The following is a 20,939-nucleotide window of genomic DNA, read 5'->3' on the forward strand; positions in this document are numbered from 1 at the left end:
AGTCACAGGGCCAGCCCTGAGAAGGGCTGGGAGCCAATGTCACCTTTTGGTGGGGGAGGACGCGGAGAACTTAGTGCCGAGTCTCATCCATCACAGGTTTATAGTGTCATTTAGAGGTGAATGTGACTAGGTGAGATCTCTCTGCTCTAAAGCAGTGTAAAATTAAAATCTACAGGCAATAAGTTGTTTTCTGCCCTCTGAGAAGCGAACTTCATTCAAAACAGGCGTGGGCACATGAGAAGAACAAGGTTGGGGAGAGGGAGACGGTGAAGGTTTTAGGCAGGAAGGAGGTTGGCAGAGGGTGTTCAAAGGATGTGAGTTGGACACTTTGAAGAGGGGACGGAAGGAGATGGGCTGGCACAGCTCCCAAGAGTTTGGCCAGGCTGATAGAGGTCCGTGGGTTCAAGGTGCACTCCCCATGGTCTCAGCTTGGTGTCAGGGTGGATCCCAAAAGGCAGCAGCTGGTACCCTTGGTCAATTGTTCCCTGGGTGCAAGGGATCCCAGTGGTTGTATGTCACCACCCTTCCATGGAATGTAGCACACTCACAGTCTGTGAAATCCAGTTGTGTAAAGATGGCACACCTTCCCAACCGGGGGTTTCGAGGGCGTAAATGCATTTCTAACAGACTCTCAGTAGAAGGCAGCAGCCTGATTCTAAATATTAAGTAAATCTTGGAGATTCTCAAAGCAGAAGGCCTTTCTAAAGACCACAGTTCACTTTAAAGCTATACCATGAACAGGTCTGGTATCAAGGAGCAGAGGGTGCAGAGAACCCCAGATACAGACTTGGGCACTGTGGACTTGGCCTCAGCAAAGGCGGCACTGCAGGAAAAAGATAGTCTTTCCAGAGATAAAAACCCAAGTGAAACCCACCCCCGTCTCATTGCGCTGGGATGAGATGGAGGACTACTTTAGCATATGCATATCTTCAGTTCCCTCTCCATCTCCAGTACAGCCGAAAGAAATAGTAGATGAATGGGTAAACATAAGCCAATGATAACAGTGACAGATAAGAGACACTGAACCTCCAGAGAAGGTCAAAGGCAAAATGGAAGCTTTAGGGGGCCTGCAAGATGGCTCAGTGGGGAGAGGTGTTTGCGGCTAAAAGAGACACCTGAGGCCAAAGGATCTCCAAATCTATGTAGTGGAAGGAGAGAATCGATTCCTTGAAGTTGTCCTCTGACCTCCACATATGCACCTTAGCACGCATACCTGAACACACACACACACACACACACACACACACACACACACACACACACACACAAATAAATAGATGTAGTAATAAAACCCAGGAGCACATGAGAGGGCTGAATCCCCTGGAACAGTCAATGGACTACAGGAGAGATGTGGTATCAGTGGGATCACTGAAGTTACACATGGTTGTGAGCCACTGTGTAGATGTCGAGAACAGAACCAGTGTTCTCTGGAAGAGCAGTTAGCGTCCTACCTGCCAAGCCATGTCCCCAGCCCCACAGTCAAAGACCTCTGTGATAGGTTAGGTAGGAACTGAAAGTAGAATTGAACACAACCTTTAGAACTTAATGAAAATGAAGCAGCACCTCCCCCCTCCCCCCCCCCCCCGTGAGCACCTGTGGCTGGTGAGGGTGGGGCTGCTGGCTTGCAGTCCTAGCTAGGAGGATTCTGAGACAGGAGGGTTTGCTCCCAGTTCAAGACCAGCTTCGGCCACATTGTGAGTGCCAGGCCAGTCTGGCCTACAGAGGATCTCTGTCTTTAAAAAAACAAAACAAACAAACCCAAAACCCAAAACCAAAACAATCCAGCAAGAAAACAAATCAAAACAAGCTAAAGCGAGCCTTCTCTTCCATATTCACCTCGAAACCAGAGCCGCGTAGTACACAGGCCAGAACGTCCCGCTTTGGAAATCAGAGGAGGAACAACTAAACAAATCCACAGAAAACTGCGGGCAAGACAATAAAGGCAGAAACCAGAGAGACAGAAAACAAGCAGGAAGAGGAGAGCCCGCCAACAGAAAGAATCAGGAGAGGAAAAAAGAAAGACGCAGACACAGGTCTGTGTGCAGAGCACAGCACACACAGGGCAAGGGTGCTTTTTTTCTTTTAAGTCAAGGGATTCAAGGGTATGACCAGGAGCAATTTAAAACCCCACATTTGAAAACCTTGATGAAATGGTCACTTTTCAAGGAAAACATTTAGTCAGAAAAATTGGCTCAGCAAGAAAGAGTGAGATCTGAAGTCCTTAACCAAAGGGACAGTGGACGTTAGAGACCCACCTCCCCAGAGGCATCTGAAGGGGCACAGCCTGGCAGGGGTGACCTTGATGTAGGGATAGCTGTGCTGAGCAGGAGACAGCTTGGCCACACACATCTGTCCACATGGAAATATCAAATCCTGTTCTGTGAGCCATGTGAAGAGCTAAGATGAGCCACACATGCATGCGCTGTCTTCATGTATGGAGGAGGAAAATCAGTATCCTCACTGTGTAGCAGGCGCTTCCCAACAGAGGAGAAAGAACTTCCTGGAATTGTCACGGAGGAGCTGCCGTGTCCAGGTGCCTGGACAATCCTAAAGATTATGCAATGTGACGTCAAACCAACAGTTGTACCTGGCGTCCACCCGTCAGGGGAGTAGGAAGCAAGTCCAGCATCCGTGTCTAAGAGGCTTTGGGGAAAATCATACTGATCCCAAGCTAGGGGCAGGGGATTCTGTGGCTGAGCCCCTTTGGAAGGCACTTTGTGGTGCATATCTTTGATTCCAGCACTCAGTGGCAGAGGCAAGTTCTGGGACAGCTAGATCTATGTAGTGAGACACTATCTCAAAAAAAAAAAAATCCACAGCAAAATGAAAATGTGGGGCTAGGAAGATGGCTCAGTGGGTACAAATGTTTGCTGAGTGCCCTGACAAAAAGCAACTTGGGGACAAAGGGCCTCCAGGTCCAGGTTACTGTCCATCACTGTGGGGAAGTCAAGGCAGGGTCTTATCACATCAAATCCGCTGGAGTCAAGAGCAGAGAAGAATGAACTCACACATGCTCACTTGCTTGTGCTCAGCTCCATTTCTTCACTTTATACAGTTCAGGAGCCCCTGCCTAGGGAATGGGGCTGCCCACGATGGACTGGGTCTTCCAGTGTCAATTAACTTAGGATAATCCGCTCCAGACAAGCCCACCCACCAACCCAGTGTAGACAATCCCTCAATAAGACTGTCTTCCCAGATAATTCTAGGTTGTATCAGGTGGGCAATTAAAGCAGATCATTGCACCGCACAAGCTTGATAACCAGAGTTTGGATCCTTAGAACCCACTGAAAAGCCAAATTCTGTGGCACATGTCTATAATCCCAGCATTCCTACAGTTAGGATGGGAGGTGGAGACAGAATAGGCAGAGAGTGCACAGTGCAGCAGCGGACAGCAGCACTGTCTCCACAGGTGGAAGGAAGGAACTGATGCCCAAACCTGCTCTCTGTATCTCTGCAGGGTGCTGTGGCATGCGGACGTGTGTGCGTTTTAAATATCTTAAAACATCTGAAATTATAAGTGTTCTACCATCAGCGGCTCTCCTACATTTTCACCATAAAAAGAAAAAAGCATGTGCACCCAGGAAGCTGTTTTATGAAGGTATTCACTTTAACATTTTAAAAGTGACAAAGCCAGGCAGTGGTGGCACACGCCTTCAGTCCCAGCACTCAAGAGGCAGAGGCAGGTGGATCTCTGTAAGTTCAACGTCAGTGTGGTCTACAGCGTTCCAGGACAGCCAGGGCTACACAGAGAAACCTTGTCTCAAAAAAAAAAAAAAAAAAAAAAAAGCAAAAAAGCATGTTAAATAGCAGCCAAGCTTGCAGTAGTCCATATCTTTAATCCCAGCACTCAAGAAGCAGAGACAGGTGGATCTCCATGAGTTCGAGGCCAGCCTGGTCTCCATAGTGAGTTCCAGGACAGGTTAGGGCTACATAGAAAGACCCTATCTCAAAAAACAAAAAATATCAGAGAAAAGGGATAAATTAGAGCTACATAGATCAATGGCTCAATGTAGCTTTATCTTATTTTTGCCTGTATGTGCACTGTGTGCATGCCTGGTACCCCTGGAGGCCAGGACTGGAATTACAGATGGTTGTGAGCCATTATGTAGGTTCTGGGAAACAAACCAAGACCTCTGCAAGAGCAGCAAATGCTCTTAAGTGCTGAGCCATCTCTCTTGCCCCCCAAAAGCTCAATTAAAAAATGTACTGCTGATTAAAAAAAAACCCAAAACATAGGATAATTTTTACAACATGGTACCGTTTTTATAAAACACAACATCATACAAGTACATACACATGTTTTAAATATGTATGACTGCCTGGAAGTGTATTCTAAGATGACTGCAGGATGCAGGCTAGTCTGGTAATATGAGTGGAGTGTTGAGGGGTCTCTAGAGGAGAGGGGTGAGTGAGGAGACCCAGCAGGGTGGGGGATGGAACTTCACTCTTGTGGAAGTACCGTGAAAGGCCACACCATCTATCAAATGGATCTACCAAGGTGACATGGTTCTTTGTGAGGCTGAGGATAAACCCAAGGCCCTGCCCCGGGGTTGACTTTGCTCTGTAATAAAGAGTGGACCGTCCTCTGTTCTATACAATGGATGAGAGCTCTGTAGGATGCTGGCTGGGCAGGTCTGTAAGGTGGGGAGCTACGTGACGTGGGGTGGAGGAAAAGGCTGGTGCAAATACCAGGGGGCAGGATGCATTTTCTGTGAGGGTCAAGACAGAGGGGCTTCCTTATTATGTTGGCACGGGTGGGCTGTCGTCAGACTTACGGAACTCTCCCCCTTGGAGATATAGCTGTTTCTTTAAAGCTGCAGTATGATAACATGGGTCCATTCCACACTGGTTAGGCCTTCCCATAACGCTCATTTCATACTGCCTGTGTGATTATAATAGAGTAAGGGGTACAGGACTCAAAGACAGACATCCCAGGTGGTGTCCTTTCACTGTGGAAGACAGAGCAGGTGGCTTCGATGATGGCATGGAGGCTGGAGTGTGCCAGGAGCCATCAACCCCTGACTGGGCAAGCTGCTGAGCAGGTGCCGAGACACAGCCTCCCGTGGGCAGAAAGCTGGGCTGGGCAGCAGGAGCCCGAGGTCAGCCCCACTTCTCTCACTCAGTAGGATGTGCTGAGTGCCTGGGAAAACCACAGGCAGACAAACAGCTGAAAGGTTTTGCTTGTGCCTCAGCTGTTCTGGGGCAGACCCCTGAATGGGGGGACAGTGGGATTTATTGCAGAAGGACAATTTATTTATTGCACAATGAGCAAGAATGAGATAATAACATTTTGAAAAACAAAAATAAGCACCCCTCCCCAACAGCCCAGTTCAAACCAGGGGAAAAAACAGCCTTGCAAGGCAGGCTGATGTCCCAAGATTTCTCAAGCCTCGATATAGAGGTCGCCATCTAATTGACCGAGTGGCCTCCTGATCTCAGGACGGTGCAAAGTGCACACATGACCTTCCCGCTTTTCACTCTGCTGCTCCACAGGTTTCAGGAGGTACTCGGTCATTATCATCAAGTAGGCTTTGTGCTAGATCACGTAGCCCTGCTGCGGTGCCAGAGCAGGTGTGTGGGCTGGGGTGGGGTGCTTTGTTGAACAGCAGTAAAGGCAGTTTTGAAAAAGAGTGTGTGTGTATGTGTGTGTGAGAGAGAGTGTGTGTGTGTGTGTGAATGTGTGTGTATAAGAGAGGGGAGAGTGTATGTGAGAAAGGGGAATGTGTGTAAGAGGGGGGAATATGTGTGTGTGTGGGTGAATGTGTGTGTGAGAGAGGGGAAGTGTGTGTGTGTGAGATATGTTTGTGTGTGATGTGTGTGTGTGTGTGTGATATGTGTGTGTGATGTGTGTGTGTGTGTGTAGTGTGTGAGTGGTGTGTGTGGTGTGGAGGCTAGCAGTTGACATTTGGTATCTTCTATCCTGCTTCATTTTATTTTACCCTGTTTTTCAACATCCAAAGCTTTTTTTAATAACAGTAGTAAGATCCAGGGTTAGTTTTTGTAACCATGGACAGCCCTTCAGCTTCTGGCACACTGGAACTTAGAGTGGACACAGGGCTTGGTGTGGCTGTGCAGGGTTTCTGGGGCCTTAACAAAATGCCGTTATACCTCTCAGCCCTTCCAAGGACCAGATAGGAGCATGGTGCCATGGCCCTTGGGGGACTCCAGGGCCAGCTGGATTGAAAGTGGAGTTGGTTCATCTATCCAGAAACCTGTACAGCTTGACTGGCAGCCGCAGGTAGATGTCCTGGCTCTTGGGCTCCTCATGCCAAACCTTTCTGTCCTTATTGTGGTGAATTTCAATACCCATGATGGTGCCTCCTGCTTGGCCAGGTCCAGAAAGTTTGTGTGTGTGTGTGTGTGTATGTCTATTTAATATTTATATATATTTAAATGTGTGCCACGTGTATAGGTGCCCGTGGAGACCAGAAGAGGGCGCTGAATCCCCTGGAGCTAGAATTACAAGCAATTTTGGGCTGTCCTAATGTGGGTGCTGGGAACCAAACTCAGGTCCTCTAGAGGAGCAGCAAGCACTCTCAAACTGCTGAGCCATCTCTCCAGCCCCCCACTTCTATTCTGAGACAAGATTTCTCACCGAATGTGGCTGTCTAGACTGGCTGACCAGTGAGTCCCAGGCACCCTCACACCTCTGTCTCCCTCGCTGTCACTGCACCCACTTGCCACCACACTCAAGCTCTCACGTGGGTGCTGGGGACCCAAACCGTATTTTCCTGCTTTCCAGCAAGCACTTTACCCACCAGACCCTCCTCAGCCCCCTGAATGTATTCCTGACTGGTAATATTTTCAGTTGACAGTGTGTTTATCAGGAGGAGTCAAGGAATGCACAGTCAGTCCTTGACGTAAACACCAGCCCTCACCTCAGTGGGGTGAAAGAGTTATTTCTGGAGCCAAATATCAGTGATCATGGACTGAGAACAAACTCAGGTCACCCCAAATTCAACATCTCAGTGTGGTAGCAGTTTCATGGAGTTTTTGTAGTAACAGAATAAAGAAGTCGTAGATGAAGACACTTTTCAAATATATTGTTGGAAACTTCAGGAAGGTGGTTACAGCTCAGAAGGAATCTGCTATAGGCCTCAGGTGCTGCCTGTGACAGTCTCAGCTCTGGGGCTGGTGGAACCTAGGGGCCTGTTTGTACATTCCAGAGGATTTACCTAATAGTCACACAGCAGTGGCTGCTCCAGGGGCAAGATAGCTCAGATCATTTGTGATCAGATCCCACAACATTCTAACTCTTAATCATCAAGGAAGTTTTAATTAGTCAGTCAGCTTACAAAATGCTGTTTCTTTCCGGGAACTGTTGTCCCACATCATCTCAGATTCAGCTATCCTTGTAGACACAGAGGTTGCTCTGGCTTCAGTCACAGCTTTTCTCCTGGGAGAGCCTGCATGAAGTGGTCCAGGCTGACACTGTGTCTGTTCCATCAAAGTTTAGGCTGCTTCTGTCTTCCTGTTCTGTACCCTCTCACAGACCCAAGTGGCTGCCAGTTCCAACCATCAGATCCTCATACTGGCAGATACTCACCCTGCCGCCAGCAGGAAGCAGAGAAAGAGAAGTGGAGGGGGCCCAATCAGAGCAGCGGACCTCTGGCCTCACATGCCAGCACTCACGCTCACTGCTTTTTCTTCGAGCTTCTGATCTCCGGAGCATTGTGTGTGTGTGGGGGGGGTGTGCTGAAAGGGAGGGGACAAGAAGAGTTAGGCCATGTTGTGGAATGTTATCCTCTGGCTGTGACGTGACCATTGACATCTAAGTTTGAGCTACTGATCCCTTCAGTCATATGACCTTCACAGGACTGGCCTATTATCATGACCTTGCAGGAGCATGGTGGGAGGGTGTGGGGGACACGGGGGTGTGTGTGGGGGTATCAGACCCTAACCTCAGAGTCCAGCCACTTCTACCTACCCACTTGTAACTCTGTTCTGGATGCACAGGCCTCTGGAGGGGCTAGAGCACAGAGGCGGAAGGTTGGCGGAGGTGGGATCATTCCCATCTATACAGCTTTCAAGATAGCTGTTTTCTTTACTTGAGGCTTCACATTAGATGACTGCATTTGGGGACAGTGGCCCAAGCTGGGTGACCTGCTACTTTCTCACTGTCTGAGCCCCACACAGAGCTTCCCTCCCCGCACTGGATCAGTGGGAAGAGGTGTCCTGCCAACTCTGTCCTGTAGATCACTATATCCTGCTCCCCAGTGCCTCTTCCCTGTTTGACTGGCTAGCCAACAACAGAACTGGGGCCCATATTCAACCACCTTAGTCATTGTCCCCACCCTTGGCGTTTATGGATGCTTGGGGCCTCATAAAGCTCAAAGGCTGCAAACAGTAATAAAGAGGCCCAGTTAACTTGGCTTGGGCAAGCTGCAGAGGGGCACTGGGCTCAGGCAGAAGCCATCCTCCTCATCTCCTAGCACTTCTCACGGCTCAGAACATGGAGCCTCAAGTTCACTGTGAATCTCTCCTGTGCTTCCTGGGCCCTGCATCCTTGGTGGGGTATACTTCTGCAGAACACAGGCTTGGGAGTGGGAAAATGTGTTCAGGAGGAAACTATCCATGCTCACCATGCTCACCATCCTATTGGGTCCATTCCAGCTGTTTCCAAGGATAGATGATACAAACAGTCCCTCCGGGGAGTGTCGCTGTCCTCCAACCCCATTTCCCCCACCTGCTTCTTACTTCCTAGACTTTTCTGAGCCCCATCTTAAGCTCACTATAATGCCTCTTTTCTTCTTTTGTTGATTAACGAGAAAAGACAATCATCAGCCCTTGCTGATACATGAATGGGAATCACAGTTTTATCTTTTATGTTGTTCTGAATATTACTCTTCAGCGTGATTAGCAGAACTGAGTTAAAATCTCATCACTGGACCTAGAGTTGGCTCAGCTGGCTCACCTGCGTTAACTTTGCAAGCCCTAGGACCAGGATTTGAGTCCAGAACCTGGGTTAAAGAGTCGGCGCTGTGCTGCCTTAGTGAAGTGTCGATTGTACATTCCTCTCCATGATCTTTGATATCTAGTCCACATGGTTGGCTATGTTTTTCAGTGCCAGACGTGATTTCCTTTTGTTGAACAGGTTTTAAGTCTAGTTGTGCCTCCTAGAAATGGCAGAGAAGTTACATTTGTGAAGTTTCATCAGCATGGTTGCTTAAACAAGACCTGGACAATGATGACACCAATAGATTAACATGGCCCCCATCCTAACAGATAACTACAGGCAACTACAGAACACTGAGAGCGGGGGAAGCAGTCTTCCCCAGGAAGAGCCCCTCCCCAGTTGGTTATTCAATATCAAATGCCAGTCCTGAAAACATATACATACAAGTAACATTTATAGGGACTGAGCAGGTTGTGTTTATATATTTAGGAATATATACATGCATATGTAGCAACAATTAAAGAAATAAAAATCATGAATTTGAGAGAGATCAAGTGAATGTGGTACACAGGAAGGGTTGGAGGGAGGAAAGGACGGGGAAAATGAGGTAATTATATTTTAATTAAAAAATAAAAAAAGCCGAGTATGGTGTCATATGCCTGTAATCCCAGCATTTGGAGATGGTAGGTGGAGACGGCAGATCCAGGGAAGCTCCAGGGCCATCTAGCCTGGTCTATGTGGCCAAGTTCCAGGGCTCATCGCTACCGTGTACTGACTTGGTGGTCTCTGGCGGATTCCTTCATCTGTCTGGGATGCACCTCAATTTACTGGGAAGAGAGCTTTGCAGCTAACGCCAGGTCACACAGATAGGAGCTCTTGGGGATCTCTTAGAACCTGGGGCTCTGGATCCTCGCGGCCCCTCCTTTCTCCCAGACCCCGCCCATTAGCCCCGCCCCCGCCGGTTATTTAACTCTGGCTCCATGCGCCCCGCGTGCAGAGCGCTGATTCCAGCCGGAAGGAGCCAGCCGCGGCGCTGCGCACTCGCCATTGGCTGAGATCGGCGGCAGGGGCAGGCCCAGGCCTGTGATTGGCTGTTGGAGCAAGGTGTCCGGAGGCCCTAGCGGCCGGCGGGCGCTGGCGGTCATGGATACCCCGCCGGTGCTGACCCAGGGGGCTGCGCAGCAGAGGGGCCCCACAGCCCCGGAGAAGCAGGCGCAGGACCAGTCGGAACGGAGGCCGGGGCGGCGGAGGCCGGGGCGGAGGTGCGCACGGCTGGGCTGAGCTCCGGTCTGGGCCGGGGTGGCCATGCTGCCTGTCCCTGCACAGTGCGACACTGTCCACTGCTCGCGGTGGGCTCCCTCCATCCCTACGTCCCTCTATCCTTCCATCCCTGGCCGCAGACGGGCCACCTGAGCAAGCTAGCAGCGCCCTTGTCCCTGACCCATGACGGACCCTGTCCCAGCCCACCAAGTCGCGTCCTGGAAGGCTGGCGCCATGGCTACCATACCTTTCTTTGGCCTTATAGATCAGGCAGTCCCAAACATGGATGGCTTTCTGTTAGGGTGATATTTGAACTGAGTCTTTAGGGACGTGGAGGAGGACCGTGGTTGGTGGATATCCATGTGGGAAGGATCAGAATGGGCACAAAGTCAGGAGTGGACAGACATGCCCTTCTGGTCCGGGGATTTGTTCCTTTTGGGGTAGTAACCCCCTGGTCCGTAGAATACTGGGAAAGTTATTAGCGCAGACTTGGCTTGTCCCGTTTTGTTTTTAAACCTGTGAGACAGATGGGCCATTCATACTATACGGTGGTTGCTGGCTGATGGAAAGGTATTTCTGGGTGGAAGGGATTCTAATACGGTCCTTTCTTTCTTATTGGAGGAATTATACGGTGACAAAGGTGAACAGGAGCAGGCAGGATTGCTCTGAGTTCCTTTGGGTGCAGCTGAAGGATAAAGGCATCAGCCAGGGAGGGACATCTGGGAGAGAGAAGTCTGGGAAGGAAATTTGAAAGGGGGTAGTTTGCATGGCCGGATGACACAGCCTGTGATTCCAGCTATTTGAGAGGGTGAGGCAGGAGGATCACAAGTTTGAGGCCAACCTGGTTTAGTGAGGCCATGTCTTAAAATAAAAATGGAAGGTCTTGGGATAGATTCATGGTAGAGCACTGGCCTAGGATGTGGGAAGTCCTGGGTTTGAGCCGTAGCACCACAGGAAAAGAAGGACTCTATCTCCATTTTAACCTGCTGCTGTCTGGCCATCTCTACAGTGCCAAGGGCTCCTTTAATTACAGAGGCCCCGGGTCAGTGATTGATGGCTGATCTTATGGAGGGAGCTCAAGTCACTGTTGATGGCCTCAGGCCCTGGGAGGTTTAGGGGAGGCCAGCTTCGATGCCTGCCATACCTAAAGGCTACTATAGTGTCTTCTCACTACTCTTAAAATGATACTTTAAAACGTAATGACAAACGAATGTTTCCTGATTGGGTGTGCTCACACTTGGTGACTTCATGAAGCCAAGGTGCTTTTCTTTTCTTATCCTCTGGTGAACAGTGGGAGTATTCCATGCCCCTGTGTGTGGACAGGAGATAAAGCCTGGTTCTGCCCTTTCAGGGCCTTCAATTTTATTAGTACTTGAAGACCCTATGTATCCCTTGGCCACAGAAGGCCTGTGACCCTAGGAAGTGCCTATCTTGGGGTTCTCAGTGTGTGATGTGCCTGTTGGTTGGGGAAATCGCAGGTGTGGGCTGCTATTGGCATCTGTCCAAACAGAAGCAGGCCCTGGTTGCTAATAAACAAGACGAACCCCACCTCCCCAGTCTCTGGTTCCATGCATGCCTCTGGTGTATGTTTTATAAGCCATGTCCAGAGATAGCCAGTCATTTGCTTCTAACTGTTATTTACCCTTTTGGGGGCCTGAGAATGTGGCTCAGTTGATAGCTCACCTAACACGCTCAAAGCCTAGTGTGGTCACCAGCACAGCATAAATGGGGTATGGTGGAGCATCCCCGTAACCCCAGCATTTGGGAGGTGAAAGGAGAAAGTTCCAGACTGGCCTGGGCTATGCAAGACCCTGTATCAAAAACAAAAACAAATTAATCTTGTAAAACCCACCCTTTGCCTAGGATCAAAGAGGACCAAGAAGAGGAAGCAGTTTTTAGAGATGTGGTCAGTTTCACCCCGGACCCTTTACCAGGTGAGGTACTGAGGCTCCCACTAATATGCCCTCATGGCCATTGCAGCCCCTACTGTTCTCTCTGTCAGGTCAGAGCATCTGCATGAATTCCCTGGTTTCCATTATTCCTTTCTGTTTCCCTCCGTGGACCAGCTAGATATTATGACAAGGACAAAACCAGACCTATCAGCTTCTACTTATCATCGCTGGAGGAGCTCCTGGCGTGGACCCCCCTCATGGAGGATGGCTTCAATGTAGCCCTGGCGCCCCTAGAGCGTCGCCAGCCCCCACTGAGCAGCCCTAGGCCTCGGACCCTGCTGTGCCACGACATGATGGGCGGGTACCTGGAAGACAGGTGAGGTTCCTGACACAGCACTGGTCTCCTTGCTGGCCGTCCTAGGATGGGAAGAGGGCAGCAGTTGGGAAAGCAGGTTCTAGATGGGACTCTGACACCTCAGGGAGAGAAACTCAGTCCTAGGTTAAGCTTCACTTGGCAGAAACAAGGTGGAGTTGGGTGAGCGTGTGTCTATCTAGTTCCCCAGGCTGCCCCTGCAGAGAATTGCTGTCCATATCTCTAGGCCTGGCCCAGCAGTCACGTCTTCATCCGATGGGTCTGTTGCGCTTCCCCTAAGTGCTGTCTTTGTTCGGATCTCTTGCCTCTGGCTTCCTGTGTTCTCTCTCCCAGCTATGCACAGGCTAGCTAGAGTGACATTTTGAACATTTATAGAAGAGTCTTGGACAGGGTGATGGGAGGCTGAGTCAGAGCCAACTGCCCCATGTGGGGCGTGGCCAACCTGCAGACCCCGGGAGCCACAGGCACTGCTGACCCTGCATGCGGGGCGGAAGCCGGAGCCGGGGCTTGTACCCAGCCTTTCTGCTTCCTTTTTCCTCTGCTCACAGAGGCCAGAATGCTGTCTGTGCAGATCCGTGGCCTGTGCCAGTTCCCTGGCTGGTGAATGAGCTGCCCCCCCCCCCCCCACAACACTGGGATTTTTGAGATTGGGTCTTGTTCTGTATAGAACTCATTACATTCGTCTGGTATAGAACTCATTACATGGCCCAGCTCTGGCTTCCACCTCCAGTCCCTCTGCCTCAGATGCCCCCATGCCTAGCACCCCCTCACTGGTCTTTGTGTGTCTGTGTGTGCATGTGGAGGCACATGTGTGTGCATGTGGGGGAGCAACCTTGGCTGTTATTCCTTAGGTGCTGTCCACCTTATTTTTGAGACATGCTTCCTCACTGGCCTGGAACTCAGCAAGTAGACAAGGCTGGTCCAGCTGGGACTCTCCACCTTCTCATCCCTGGGAGTACAAGCACACTCTACCACACCTGGATTTTTATTTTTTATTTTTAAGTCAGTTCTGGGGAGGGAACTCACGCAAGGCGAGCACTTTGCTGACTGGCTGACACCCCAGCTCCTGCTCCTGGCTGCTCTTGACAGAGGAGCCTCAGGTAGTTCCTGCTCTTGTTCCTCTCACACAGGATCTTACACAGCAGGCTTTCAGTCAGAGCCAGTGACCAGAACTGAAGAGAGACACCTGACCCATGGCGGCTTTCTCCCCGCCCCCGGCAATCACTGTGTCCTGATTCTGTCTCCTGGGACCTGACTCTGCTCCATGTCTTCCAGGTTCATTCAGGGCTCAGAGGTGCAGACTCCCTACTCCTTCTACCACTGGCAGTACATCGACGTCTTCGTGTACTTCAGCCACCACACGGTCACCATCCCCCCCGTGTGCTGGACCAATGCCGCACACCGGCACGGGGTCTGCGTGCTGGGTAAGAGCCAGGGTTGGTCACCTGCTGGGTAATCTGTGATGTAGCTGTGTCCATGGGTTAGGATGGCGTCCGTGCATTTTCCCGGGGAGGACCAGATGGTCATCGGTCTCTGTGGTGGTGATCAGCATAATAGCAGCTGTAGATGACAGGTAGGCAGAGGGGCCATGCTGCGTTCCAGGAAAGTGCTACTTACACCAGTAGTGGCTGGGTCCGGCCCAAGGCCATAGTTTGCCAACCACTGGTTCAAAATGATGCCTCTCCAGCTTTGTCCTGCACCCTCTGTGACCACATCCCCGAGTACCACTGATGGATGTCTACATTCCCTCTAGTCCTGATATCTAGGAGCACACTTGGCCAAGCCCTGGGTCAGAGGAGAGCCGTCCACGAAGCTGTCTATCTCTTGTCTCACAGGGACCTTCATCACAGAGTGGCAGGAGGGAGGCAGGCTCTGTGAATCCTTCCTGGCTGGGGACGAGCGCTCCTACCAGGCAGTGGCTGATCGGCTGGTCCAGATCGCTCAGTTTTTTCGTTTCGATGGTTGGCTCATCAATATCGAGAACTCTCTGAGTGTAAGTACTGCAGCCTTGTCCTGGTGCCGGACCCTCCACTCTTGGCTTTGCAAATCCTTTCTGCTAGTTTCCACTGCCCTCATCCCTTTGCGTGACCCCTCATGCTCCGGACCTGGCCCCAGCCCACAGAACAAGACCCACTTCTCACATCCCAGCTAGGACCGTCTGTGCCGTCTCTGACCGCGGGGAGGGGAGAGCCCAGCTACTCCATGAGCTTCTTTGGCTCTGCTCTTCTTGCCTCCTCCCTCGGTGTGGCCACACGCTTTCTCCTCATCTCTGCTTCAGGCTTGTGTGGCTTTTCTGTGGCCACGGACCCCTCCCATTGCTTTTTATCTTGTCCTGAGTTCTGGGCTATTTTCTTTTCTGTCTAGCAAGGATAGCTAGGTCCTTCCTCCCTTGTGGCTGTGGGACATGGGCCATTTTTGGTGGTGTTGGCTCTTGTGGCCTCCCTTCTCAACTATACTGATTACTTCTCATGGGAGACATGCCCAGCCTTGCAAGGCTCTGATCTCCTTTCCTCTCTTGCAGCCAGCTGCTGTGGGGAACACACCTCCATTTCTCCAGTACCTGACCACACAGCTCCATCAGCAGGTTCCTGGAGGTCTGGTGCTCTGGTATGACAGCGTGGTACAGAGTGGGCAGCTCAAATGGCAGGATGAACTCAATGAACAGAACAGGTGAGCGCCGGGGTGGCTGTGCAGGAAGAGGAGCTGGACGGAGTTACAGCTGTGTGGGCAGCTTTGGGTAGAAGGGAGCAGGTGTGGTTAGTACCCACGGGGCTGAAGCTGCAGACTCTAGTCATGGGCAGCCCCAGTCCATGGGTGAGGTGTGGCCCTGAGCATCAGATGGGTGTCCCGTCCAGCTGCGCATGGCCTCAGCTGGACCTTGCCACCTCTCAGGGTCTTCTTTGACTCCTGCGATGGCTTCTTCACCAACTATAACTGGCGGGAGGAACACCTGCAGAGGATGGTGGCGCAGGCCGGGGAGCGCCTGGCTGACGTGTATGTGGGCGTGGATGTGTTTGCTCGGAGCAATGTGGTCGGAGGCCGTTTTGATACTGACAAGGTAGGTGGTGGCCTTTGTCCCGCACCAGGGCTACTGGTCTGTATGCCCTCGGTGGCCTCTTCCTTGGGGACCTTCCATTCTCATTAGCACCTCAAAGGAAAGAAAGGGGAACTGTCCCTGAGAAGGGAAACCAAGGCACCCTAGAACTCCTGTGTCTCTTCCTGAGTCTCCAGTCAGATGGGCCGAAGGACCTGTTTCCACTCTTGAATCATCCCACAGACACCGACTTCCCTCCTGGGCCACATGCTTTGGAGTGCGTTGAGTGACCTTTCATGCCACTCAGTGGACGTAGGGAGTGTGCAGGGGGCTGTAGCGCACAGAGGTGAAGCACTCATGTTTGGGACCAGTTGTCTCGGCAGGGTGGAAAGGTGAGCAGCAGCCTCAGTTCCTGTCTGTCAGTCCCGAGGGAAGCTGTAGATGAATCATTTAATCCAGGCCCTTGTTTCACTTCTGTTGTGATAAAATACTCTGACGAAATGCAACAGGAGACGCAGGGGTGTAATCTCGGGTTACAGTTCCAGGCTACAGTCTGTCAGTGTAGGCAAGTCTCAGCGGCTGTCACATCAAACAGTCAAGACCAGAGGGAAAGGAAATGGATCCTTGCTTATTCTCAGCCAGCTTTCCTCTCCTTCCCCCACCTCTCATTGTTTTGGAGACAGTTCTTCCTATGCAGCCCTGGCTGTCCTAGAACTTGCTGTGTAGATCAGGCTGGCCTTGATCGCTCTGTCTTGGCCTCCTGGGATTAAAGGTCACCACACCCAGCTTTATCCCCTTTTATACTGTTCAGGACCTCCTTGCCTAGGGAATGGTACTGCCTGCAATGGGCTAGGTCTTCCTTACGTCAATCAACAAGACAGTCCACACTCAGACATGCCCACAGGCTAACCCAGTGTAGCCCATCCCTCATTGAGACTCTCTTCCTGGGTTATTGTGTCAAGGTGACAGTTAAAACTAAGCAGCACACAGTTACACAACCCGGTAACTGCAGAGTCTCTACCTGCTGGGACTCTAGTAGGATGGCAGATGTCTGAGAAGAGGAGAGAGGAGGAGGTAGAGAGTTACAGTGAGCTCAGCCACTCTGTCCGCCGAGATAGCACCTCCATGGTTGAGTCCGCCATGTTTTCAGCCTCTTCTCTAACACACTCCTTTAGCTGGTTTATGGGACAAAAGGGATGAAGGCCAAGACCCTCTGCTTGTTGTTGTGAGGAGAGCTTTTCCTAGCTGGCCCGGAGAGATCCTTCCCTGTGAGCTGGTGTCCAGGAAGCTTGTGTGGACTCTGGTCGCAGTGTTGGGCATCTCCCTGGTTTCTGTTTCCCCAGTCGATGGAGCTGATCCGTAAGCATGGCTTCTCAGTGGCGCTGTTTGCTCCTGGCTGGGTGTATGAGTGTCTGGATAAGAGTGACTTCTTTCAGAACCAGGACAAGTGAGTCCCCAAGGGCTTTGTGCGGACTGACAGGAGAGAGGGCGTCTCTGCTGCCGTGGATACCTGGGAGTAGCTCTGGTCTTGCTGTGTAGCGATCCTCTCCAATGGGGTGGTGACTGCAGGGTGAGGGGGATCCAGTGAGAACAAAGGGGCCACTGGCAGCTCCCCAGGAGGATGCTGGAGACCATCCAGGCAGGAGGGAACAGAGGGAGACAAACACTTCCTGCAGATGTCATCTGGCCTGCCCCTAGCAGGGTGCCCCAGTCTCCCTGGATGGCCCCTGTCAGAGATCCCCCCAGCTTCACACAGGGCTGCAGGGGTGTGGAGCAGCCCCCTCACCCCAGCTCCCTATGTCCCTGTCAGGTTCTGGAGACTGCTGGAGCGCTTCCTGCCCACACACAGCATCTGCTCCCTGCCTTTTGTCACCTCTTTCTGCCTGGGTCTGGGGACTCGAAGAGTCTGCTATGGCCAGGTGCGTGGGTCGCAGTGCTGAAGACAGGGTGGGGAAGTGGGCCTCTCTGTGTCTGGCCTCTGGCTGGGATGGGCAGGAGGGAAGCCAAAGGGTGTGAGCAGGAGTGCTGTGTATGGCTTTCCTGTCTCTACCGCCATGTTCTGTTTGCCTCTGCAGAGGAGGCCCCTGCCCCTGTCCCATTTCTCACTTACCCTCTTTCTTCAGGAGCAGGCAGTGGGGCCTTGGTACCACCCCAGTGCCCAAGAGATCCAGCCCCTCTTTGGTGACCATAAACTGGCTGGAGACAGTCGGGGCTGGGTGAAGACGCAGTGCTGCTTGGCTGACGCTTGGCATGGGGGCGGCTCTCTGCTGCTCCAGGGCCTGATCCCACCTGAGGTTGACAATGTAGCCGTGAGGTGGGTGAGTGCTGGGTGAGGCGTGTGGATCTCTGCCTTCTGTCCTCTGTGTCTGCAGCTAAATTAGGCCGAGGGTCTGCAGGAGCCAAGTGACGACAGGGTTAGACCTCAGATCTTTCACCTGTGGTCAAACACATCACATGACACCTCTGCAGCCTTCTAAAGTGTTGCATAGCTGTGTCAGCTGGGTGGCGTGTCTGTCATGCAGGAGTCTGCAATAACCCACTGAGTTGTCCTTCCCACCGTGTGGCTGCCTTAGATGCATGGGAAGAAATTAGAATGAGGAGCTTCCAGTATACAGCGGAGTCTGGCCATAGGGAAGGCCCTAGCCACAGCAGGGCCCTGGCCACAGCAGAGCCCTGGCCACATCAGGGCCCTGGCCACAGCAGGGCCCTGGCCACAGCAGGGCCCTGGCCACAGCGGGGGCCCTGGCCACAGCGGGGTCCTGGCCACAGCGGGGTCCTGGCCACAGCGGGGTCTTGGCCACAGCAGGGTCTTGGCCACAGCAGGGCCCTGGCCACAGCAGGGCAGATGTCTGGCCACCCCATTCCCAACCCAGGCAGGGAGGGACTGGTGGAGGACCTGCAGTCTCTCCTACTCCTCTAGTGGGGTTCCTCTCCTCTAGGTTGTTCTCCCTGCTGGTCCCGGTGCCACCCAAGCTCTTCCTGTCCATGGTGTACAAGTTTGAAGACTTGACGGACGTCCAGGTGGCTTTGGAGCTCACAACAGGGGATGCCAGCAGCTGCCATGTGGGTGGCATTTCGGTGTTGAACGGTGAGAGGCTGGGTGACTTCATGGAAAGAAGGTGGATAAGGTCCTGGCTCTGGGTGGAGCTGCTGTGGGCGGGGCTGCTGTGGGTGGGGATGGGCTGCTCCCACCTTGGGTGGAATCCGTTGCTTATGGTCATTACCTGCACTCCTCTGTGACCCTGCTAAGCAGCATGGCCTTTTGGGCAGGTTGAATACAGGTCTCCTTCTGGGCAGGACACTGAGATGGGCACACCAGTGGGCTGTGGAGATGGCAAGGTGGTAGAAGCCAGGATGAGTGAGTCTGGCCAGTCCCAGACACACGGCCCACTTGTCCTCCAAAATCTTTCCAAGCGTCTGCCCCACCAGGGGTCTCCTAGGACCCCTCCTCTCCCTGCTCTGCCCCACCAGGGGTCTCCTAGGCCCCCCTCCCCCCACTGCCCCACCAGTATTCTTCTAGACCCCCTCCCCTTCCCCCTCTGCCCCACCAGGGGTCTCCTAGACTCCCCTCCCCACACTCTCCCACCAGGGGTCTCCTAGAACCCCCTCCCCTCCCCCCTGTCCCACCAGGGATCTCCTAGGCCCCCCTCCCCCTATTGTCTCACCAGGGATCTTACCTAGACTCCCCTCCCCACAATGCCTTGCTAAGTAGACATCCTGCCCTTCTTGGGTTTTCCTGTGGGATTCTCCTTTCTGAAGCCCATGTCTTCTAGCAGAAACTGGCTCAAGGCACAGCCCCCGACCCCTCCGGGTGCCCCCCACCAAGCTGGCCAGATGGGCCAGCCGTTGTGGCCAGCAGCTCAGTGGGGGCTGGATTCAACGGTGAGTCCTCCCCTGTCAGATGGGCACACATGGGAGAATTTAAGGAATATGAGTTCCCTACTGCTGGGCGGTGGTGGCGCACGCCTTTAATCCCAGCACTCGGGAGGCAGAGCCAGGCGCGGATCTCTGTGAGTTTGAGGTCAACCTGGTCTACAGAGAGATCCAGGACAGGCACCAAAACTACACAGAGAAACCCTGTCTCGAAAAAAACCAGAAAAAAAAAAAAAAAGAGTCCCCTACTGAAAAACCCCAGAACAAGAGGGAAGGAGACGCCTTGGTTTGACCATGACCTGGGTACCCTCCAGGATGCTTCCCCTTCATACTGTGGCTCGGACCCTCCCCGTAGCTGGCTTGTGAGTAGCCTGTGTGTTCTTTCAGCTGCTATGAGGTGAGTCTGCATGGGTGCCTGCTTCAGGACCTCTTGGTGAGCTTCTCACGGCCACCCGGCAGCCGGGAGGAGAAGAGCTTCATTTGTCGTCTTGGAGAGATCCAGGTATGTATGTGGGAGCTGGGCCTGTGGGGAGAAGGGGTAGATGGGGGAGTGTCTGGGTCCCTGGGGAGGAGGAAGGGTGGATGGAGGCACTGAGGAGTGCCTCCATATGGGATGCTACCCCTTTATGTCCTCCTGGGCATCTAGCCACACAAACCTCTCTCCTTCTAGGTGGTTGATGCCAACAGCCTGCTGACACCTCTGCCCCGGGTGCAGAATGTCACCATTTCACAGATCCGCTGGATCCCCCTGGTTTCGGGGTCTGAGGGCCTCCCTACCCGGCTCCTTCTCAGCTGCACTCTGCACTGGTCCTACCACCTGCTCCAAGCCCGGTGCTTCCGGATTCACTGCCGGGAACGGACAGGAAGCGGTTCTGCAATGGAGGAGACCCCTGGGACAGAGAAGCCCGTGTTCCTGGGCCTGGCTTTTGCTAACCAGTACCGTGTGGTGGACTTAGCAGTGGCGGCTGCTAGATTTGGGCAGGATGGTCGTGTGGAGTTCCTGGTGGAGCCTGTCCCCAGGGAGGGCTTCCTGGTGCCTCAGGTTGAGTGGGGCAGGGCAGCCCTGCTCTACTCAGCCCCTCAGTGAACCCAGGCCAGAGCACAGTGCTCTTCTCACCTCAAGACTTGAGGTGTCTTCTTGGTCAGCCGCCCAGGGCTGAGTGGACTGCTGAGTGTAGCTGGGTCCCCAGGAGGCCAGGTCTCCAGGCTCTGGCCATGCTCTCAGGAAGCTCTGCCCTGTGGATGCTCCAGGTGAGTTACCTAGCATCCACATCCTTCTGTGTAATGCTCTCCATGGGATGCAAGTCTCAAGGAAGGAGAGGCTTTGAGGTTTCTTCCCAAAAATTCCATAAAGGCTATTACTCATCGTCTGAAAGGATGCTTCTGTTGAGAATGGTGGCCATTTATCCCCGCAGCTCTGACAATCAGAGACAAACATCACTGGTGGCAGTAAGGGTCCCGAGGGGCCAGGATTTGTGATGCTCCCTGAAGCCTGAGGCAACAACACTCCTCAGGGTTGGAGTGGGGGTCGGGGTGCTCACAGGGTAGCTGGGATGGTGCCCCCTAGGACTAGGAGCCCCATCAGGTGGGTGTTGGCACCCCCACCTGTAC

The 20,939-nt window shown here is 52.7% G+C and overlaps 1 protein-coding gene across 1 annotated transcript; it reads left to right on the top strand.

Annotated features, from left to right (window-relative positions):
- The first annotated feature begins 9,969 nt into the window (after window positions 1-9,969).
- On the top strand, window positions 9,970-20,703 carry Engase (endo-beta-N-acetylglucosaminidase). Its single transcript, XM_059272230.1, has 14 exons — window positions 9,970-10,158; window positions 12,020-12,090; window positions 12,223-12,424; window positions 13,697-13,845; window positions 14,257-14,414; window positions 14,943-15,091; window positions 15,314-15,479; window positions 16,799-16,902; window positions 17,266-17,374; window positions 17,579-17,769; window positions 18,395-18,543; window positions 19,232-19,337; window positions 19,716-19,830; window positions 19,999-20,703. Exons 1-14 carry the CDS (start codon window positions 10,040-10,042, stop codon window positions 20,413-20,415), a joined length of 2,205 nt encoding a protein of 734 aa, XP_059128213.1. The 5' UTR covers window positions 9,970-10,039; the 3' UTR covers window positions 20,416-20,703.
- The last annotated feature ends 236 nt before the right edge of the window (window positions 20,704-20,939 follow it).

This window comes from Peromyscus eremicus, chromosome 8a, assembly GCF_949786415.1.
Source record: "Peromyscus eremicus chromosome 8a, PerEre_H2_v1, whole genome shotgun sequence".
In the NCBI taxonomy this organism is placed as follows: Eukaryota; Metazoa; Chordata; class Mammalia; order Rodentia; family Cricetidae; genus Peromyscus; species Peromyscus eremicus.